This window comes from Chelonoidis abingdonii, chromosome 13, assembly GCF_003597395.2.
Source record: "Chelonoidis abingdonii isolate Lonesome George chromosome 13, CheloAbing_2.0, whole genome shotgun sequence".
Classification (NCBI taxonomy): domain Eukaryota; kingdom Metazoa; phylum Chordata; order Testudines; family Testudinidae; genus Chelonoidis; species Chelonoidis abingdonii.
In genome coordinates this window covers 18,510,156-18,517,503 of record NC_133781.1, presented here as the reverse complement: position 1 = coordinate 18,517,503, position 7,348 = coordinate 18,510,156, and the positions used below count along the sequence as shown (strand labels likewise).

At 42.4% G+C, this 7,348-nt stretch overlaps 1 protein-coding gene across 1 annotated transcript in view; it reads left to right on the top strand.

Annotated features, from left to right (window-relative positions):
- LOC116832286 (5-hydroxytryptamine receptor 3A-like) overlaps positions 1–6,866 on the top strand; it is a 7,078-nt gene extending 212 nt beyond the window's left edge. The window contains exons 2-8 of the mRNA XM_075072080.1: positions 479–523; positions 614–723; positions 1,670–1,839; positions 3,344–3,480; positions 5,195–5,405; positions 5,713–5,880; positions 6,359–6,866. Coding sequence (XP_074928181.1) covers positions 479–523; positions 614–723; positions 1,670–1,839; positions 3,344–3,480; positions 5,195–5,405; positions 5,713–5,880; positions 6,359–6,606 — 1,089 coding nt within the window. The 3' untranslated portion in view covers positions 6,607–6,866. The remainder of the gene's footprint in view (positions 1–478; positions 524–613; positions 724–1,669; positions 1,840–3,343; positions 3,481–5,194; positions 5,406–5,712; positions 5,881–6,358) is intronic.
- Positions 6,867–7,348: the final 482 nt, after the last annotated feature.

Below are 7,348 nucleotides of genomic sequence, written 5' to 3'. Positions count from 1 at the left end.
CCCTGGATACTGAACCCGGCCCTTGTTGCTGCCAACTCAGAGGGGCAGAAGGGTTACACATGTTATTAGCCAGTGTTACAGCAAAGTGAGCGGGGGGTAAGGAAGAGTGAGGAGAGACTTGGTAATTCTTGTTTGGTTTTGCCTTCCTTATATATCAGGGATCAGATTCTGTAGACTTAATTTCCCTGAGCCGTGTTGCAATATTTCTCCTGCTCCGGATCCTGTCCCAATACAGATTTACATAGCCAGGTGTATTCTATCAGGCAACTATTTTTTCCAAACATTGAACTTTACCCTTCCCATCTACGCCTCAGTTTGTAAGACCAAGAAAAGTACGTTATTGGTCTGCCCTGATTTTCTCCTATCTTGGACACACATCACGCCATCATTGTAAGAAGAACGCTGAACAGTCTCTAAGTTCTGTACCTATCTTAGTAAATGAAATCATGATAATCACTTTCCAATTTTGCTTCTCTAGACTGAAAAGCTTCAAACTGTCACTGTCTATTTCATATTGACTATGGTAAGAGCTATTTTCTGTAAAATCAAAGCTATTTCCTGTGTGCTGTGAGTCCAGAAATTGTTTCCATTCTGTGATTTTTCTTTCCTCCAGAAGTGGAAAAATGTCTTTGCAACTTGGAATCCTCAGGATTTCTGTAACATTTACGAATTCGATCTGCCAGTGGATACCTTTTGGTCCCCATATATCATCATTCTTGAACAGTAAGACTCTCCTTGGCTGACTTCAACTTGCTTCCCTAAGAGGGATTATTACAAGGGACATTATTGATGCCACTGAAATCAATGGGACTAACTCATCTGAGTGAGGATTACTCACATAAGCAAAGGTTTTGGGGGGGAGGCGCCGGAATAACTAAGAACCAATTAACTGATCTCATGACAATTTGAAAACATTCATTAAATAAAATGGGTTTTTTTCAGTTCCTGAGTGAGGGGGCACTAGTGGAGCATGTGCAGGCTATGCGAAATCTGACAGACAGGGAAGCCAATCAAAAGGAGACAGACTCCAACAGCATATCTTAGTGGGTCCTGTCACTGTTGATTCTGGAGGTGCAGGAGATGCCCGCTGTACTATGATATTTGGTATTGTCTCTAAACAATTAAATATTATTTGTTAAGAAGCAGCGATGTGCTCAGCACTGCACAAGACACAAATAACGATATAGGGCCTGATTCTGCCCTTATTTACATGGTGGAAATCAGGAGTAATTCAGCAGAATTCAATAGTTAGAGGGTAGAAGCAGTGTGAGATCAGAATTAGGCCAACAGTCCCTGGTCCAATGGGGCAAGTGGTTCATATGTCCTTGTATGTCTTTCCTATCTCATCTGGCATGTTAATGGGGTGCACGGCAAGTCTTGGTGTAGATGGGGATTATCAGCCCTTCTCTGCGCCCCAGACCTTCTCTGCTTGCGGTTCCTCTTCCCATCTCTCCTATCTCCTCCCACAGCATTTTTGTCCTCCCCTGTTTGTTTTAAATCTCTCATCCCTGGTTACTCACTGTCACTCACCCTCTCTCTTCTGTTTCCTGTTCTATTAAGTAGGGTTCACTGACCATTCAAAGTCAGACTAACAAAAAAGTTTGCAAAAAAAATATTATCTTCGATCTACAACAAGCATTCTGTCATTTTACTTTTTGTTGTTGTTCAGAGTGGATGAAAAGAAATCACTCAACAGGCCCTTTCTGTCCATCACTCACAATGGCATTGTTAGCACAACCCAACAGCACCATGTCACCATAGCATGCAACTTGGAGATGCACAAGTTTCCATTTGACATCCAGACGTGCAGGATAACCCTCTTCACAATAAATTATCGAGGTATGTCCATTCTTATTCACTTTTACTATAACTAGACTGGATTTGCTGGTGCTGGCCACAGTCCGCAACAAGACAATGAACTAGTTGGATCACAGGTTTGATCTGCCATTGAATTTTTATGTTCATTACTCAGTGTCCACTGTGTTAAAGAAAAATTATAACGCAAGAGGGAAACTGGGCTATGGCATGATCTCCCCCTATGGAGTCTCCTATATGAATATCCTTGAAAGAATCCAGAATCTGCCTCTGCAAAGCCTTTACTCATAGCAGTGGTAGCATAGTCAAATGACTAGTCCCACTGACTGCAATAGGGATTACTTGTATAAGAATTTGCAAGGTCTAGAGTCCTTAAAATGTGCATGAGGGTCTAGATTCAAAATAAAACTCCAAGGGCTGAAGTTGAGAGGACTACTCACATGACTGAGAAAGGGCTGCAGGATGGGACCCAGACTTAGAGATTTGAGTTCCAGGTTAGAGATCTAGGGTCTGGACTGCTGCATGCTTTTTTATTTTATCCCCATGGTAGGCACAGAAACGGAGAGGCAAAACTTATTTTCAAGCATTATCTTTTATTGTTTGCATAGAACGGGTGTCTATTTAGCTTCAACTATTCTAATAATTTAGTTTCCCTTGAAAAGTAATTGGCTTCGTTAAACTAAAGGTAGCAAATGTTTCATGACAATCCTAGAGTTTAAAGGCAGAAGGGACCATTAGATCATCTAGTCTGACCTTCTGTGTCTCACAGGCCATTAAATGTCACCCAGTTGAGACCAATTATTTGTGTTTGGCTAAAGCAGCACTTCCAGAAAGTCAGCCAGTCTCGATTTGAAAAGGAAACTCTTTGCTAGGAATGCCAGTATTAAACAGGCCCAGTTCACATCCCGGAATGAAACATTTCAGGGAAGGGGGCTAGCCATCTCGGTATCGAGACCTAGATATTTTTCTCAATAAAATGCTCCATTTGCACAATTGCCACCATAGCGAGTCTGTGATGAAGAGGCCCAGATAATAGCTACTTCCTAGTATTTATGGAAGCACAGAAAAGAGACATTCACTGCCAACTGCTCCTCTAAGTGCATGATCTAAACTCACTGGAGTCAGTGGAAAGACTGCCACTGACTTCAACAGGATTTGGATCAAGGCCATAAGATGAGAGACAGAATTCAATCAAGTATCCAAGACTAATAGAGTTATGAAACTCCCTGTCAGCAGACATTTGTTCCCATTTAAGCAGTGACCTTTGGGGTGGATTCTGATCTCATACTTGTATAACTCCATTGATTTCAGTGACGTATTCCCACTTTACCCTGGAGTAAGAATCAAGCTCCAAGTACACAACTAGTTCTGTTTTGGGCAAGAGATCATTTTCCCACCGTGGGTGGGGGATCTTAACCTTCTCTTCCCTCCTTCTGAATACACATCTGGACTGTGGTAGCAGATTTGAACTCCCTGCACTTAGAAAGGAAACACCTTTAAACCACTGCGTCTTTCTTTCCTCAAACAGACATTATATTCTGGTTCAGTCAGACAACAGATGAGGTGACTAAAGCAAGCCAATTTATTCACCTGACCAGTGGAGAATGGAAGTTCACAAACATAAACATTGCTAAACATGAAGACCTTCTTGCGATCATATATGAGGTATTGCATCAGTGTATTTCACACACTATATATTGTATTCAGTGATTTATTATAAACACGTCCTTCAGAACATCAGGGCTCAGCTACAAACTAAAAACATAACCCAAGCAAAATCTAGTCATCTTTAAAGGACTAACTCCCACAATTACAAATACACATTCCCCACCAGGCAGAGCGCTTTATAGAATCATAGATATTTTAACAAAAGATCCAGGGAGATATATATTATTCACTTATGGCAGTGGTTCTCAAACTTTTTTACTGGTGAGCCCTTTCACATACGTGCCTCTGACTGCGACCCTCCTTATAAATATAGAAAAAACGGTTTTTAATTTAACACCATTATAAATGCTGGAGGCAAAGCGGGGTTCAGGGTGGAGGTTGATAGCTCGCAACACTCCATGTAATAGCCTCATGACCCCCTGAGGGGTCCTGACCCCCAGTTTGAGAACCCCTGACTTATGCCCAAGAGTTAATATTCCTAGCTCAGCAAGTTTGTGGGAGTCTAAAAATCTCAAAACAGAATGATCTGATAAAAATCAAAAATGATAAACCTGTAAACAGAGCTCTCAGAATGTGGCACCTCTGCACCCTCTGCCTGACCCCTACAATGTAGCTCTGTAGAGGTAAATCAAGAAAGGGCATGATCTGCTGCTCATGCCAAGTGCTCTGTTCTGCAAGGAAATTAATGGGGGAAAAGAGGCAACTCCCATGTCTAAATGGGAGAACTACAGCAGTCTCACAAATCCAGCTGCACATGTGCCCAAAACAACTCATGGTACCATTTCCACTGCCACATTCCTAGCATCTCTCACCTAACAATGCAGGAGACAAGGCCAAATACAGGGTGGAACTAAAGCAGTCTACTGTGCAAGCCAGATCATGCTTCAGCAAAATGAGCTTTGACAGTACAGCTCTCATAGGAGCATAGGGGGTCATACACTAATGCTAGCAAGTCACTGGATTCCTTCATAGCTGGTAACAAAATACATTCTTCATGATATAACACTACACAGTTATGGGTCCAGATCCTCAGTAGGTACAAATTGCTATAGCTCCATTGACATCACTGGAGCTGCACTGCTTTATTCCAGCAGAGGATGTGGCCTAAGGCGGTTATATCTTCCTTTGAGACACCTGGTATAGGCCACTCTGAGACCGCTTACTGCACTAGATGGACCTCTTTGTCCACTCCAGTTTCAATGTGTGTGTTTAGGGAAGTAGAAGAAAAAAAATATCAGACAAGTGGAGGCATCTGTATTCTATGAGCAAGTGTGAAAGAATATTCATAGAGAATACCAGTAGGAAAATAGCAAGAGTGCACAGAAGAACATAGCGCTCGACACAAAATGGGGGCAAAGGGGGTTAGGTAAAATGGCGGGAAGTAGGTGGTAGAAAGAGATGGGCAGGTAAGAAAGAATTAGCAAGATAGGTGGAAGAAGGGTCAGACTATGAGAGGAGGGGAAGTTGGGGTTAGAAGGTAGGAAGAAAGTAGGAAATGAAGGTAAGGAAGCAAGGAAAGTAAGCTGGGGACAGGATATGGGAGAGTTTTTACGGCTGCACTACAGTGTAGGAAGCCACTGGGCCCTGTTCCCTCCTTTAAGTTGATGGCTTGAACGCCAACCACAGTTGGAGGAAGAGTCTGTCTCATCCCATCGGGACCAGCACTAACCCAGGCCATTCTATTATTTCATGTTTGTCTTGTTCCTTCCAGATTTCCATGAAGAGACGACCCATTTTATACGTTTTGAACCTTATCTTCCCAACATGTGCTCTCTACTTATTGGATATGACTATTTTGTTCAGCAGCAGCTCTTATGAGGACAAGATCAGTTTCCAGCTGTCACTCATCCTTGGAGAGTCTGTGTTAGCTCTGATTCTTAATGACATTATTCCTACTTCTTCCGATGACCCACCCATAATAGGTACTTGTCTTTATTGAGTAAAAGTAACTGTATATTAGACATGCACTGGATGTAAGGAAGAGAGCAGAGTACAAACATGTCGCCTATTAAAGATAGTAAGAAGAGGAACACTAATCACTGCAGTAGAGCTGTAATGCTAGAAGTCCCTATTCAGAGCAGTTTCTGGACTTGGGGCACTATATTCTTCTATTTTATATATATATATATTTCTTCTATTAAGCAGAAGCCCACACTAGATAGAATTATGGCTCTAGAGGAAGTAAGGCAGAGAGTTTATCAATCACATGCTCTTTGTCTTCTTTTGCAGTGATGTTTTTCGTAGGTATCTTTGTCCTAATGATTATGGGTATATTGGAAACCTGCCTATTAATGAAGCTGAAGAAGAAACCCCTACACCCTATACTCAAGGCTATCAAACTGCTGAGATGCCGCAAGCAAGCTAGAACAACATCTGGAAACCTCCTAAGCAAACAGGGTTGGTGTTTGGTTACCTACATATGAATACTTTGTAACCAGTAGCAGGGTTCTGTCAGTAGGGAGCCCCTTATCTCTGGAAATCAATCATGCTAGCAGGCTTAGAACCCGTCTCCATTGTGTTTCAGGCCACATTTGATCATAAGGTCATACACAAGTTAAGACATTTACCTCTCAATGTCATCATGGTGCATATATTATAAGAATCATATATGTATAGGCAACAAATGTATACAAAAGAGCTGCACCTTTGTTATTTATGTAGGCTCAGCTGTAAACCCAGCCCCAAGCAGAGACCACCAACTGTGGCCAGCCGCACCAGTCCCTTGAGCCAGAACAGTGCCTGAGATTTTCTGATGTATGAAGTTCTAATAAAATCAAGCAAATAAAGTCAAGTTTAGAATCATGCAGGCCTCTGTTCTTGTCCACAGTTTCCCCTAGTGTATATTTACATTTGGCTGCTGTTCTACCCATTGTAGGAGATTCTCTGACTGAGATGGCCAGGGGACAAGAGGAGAGCAGCGATTCAAGCCCACTTGGAAAGGGAAATACAGGACTCCCCATGCTTACGGAAAGAATCAATGCAGAAGGGCAGCAAATTGGGACCCAGGCAGAGCTACAGGAGTGCAAGTCAGCTCTGCTTGTTCTGGAGAAGGTGCTTTTCTGCAGTCATTTGCTTTTATCACTACTGTTTTTCATCATCGTTATTGTACAATGGAGCAGTTAAATGTGGGCCAATTGCCTTTTCTAATACTTGCTTGCCTCAACCTTCTCCCTAACAAGGTTTTCCTGCTTCTTATGCTTGAATTAAGCTGTGTACTGCATGTCTGAACAATAATGCAAGCTCCGCAGGGCAGGAGCCTTGTTCTTGCGTGTGCTTTGTAATGCAACATGTACACCTAGGGCATGCCATCAGCAAATAAGTTACCTGAATAAAATACATTCATGGAACTAGAGTTCCAGCTGACAGGGAATTACTGAAGTAGGTATAAGTCATCTTAGCTGTACCTCTCAAAAGTGCTGAATGACACATGGAGATCCGGGGGGAACAAAGCAAACATGAAATAGCACAATAGACTAGATTAGTGCTGGTTGACGGGATGAGACAGGCTCTTCCAACTGTGATTGGAGTCCAGGCTACCACTATCAACCCAAAGGAGAGAATAGGCCAGGGTGGGCTCCCTACCCTCAACTACAGCCCAGGATGCAAGTTTATAGGAGAATAATCAGCTCCAGAGGAAAAGGTATATTTACCATAGCAAAAATCCCAACCAGTTAGTGCTGGTCACAGGACATGCTGTCTTACATAAACATACCCTGTATCTGATTTTTGCAGACCACTAGAAGTGTTTGCCTTACTAGTACTGCACATTACTAACGGGAGACCTGGACCACTCAGAAATAACACACACAAAGATGGTCATGTCTTTGGCTGAAGGTGAAACCTACCTAATAGAATCTTACAATCC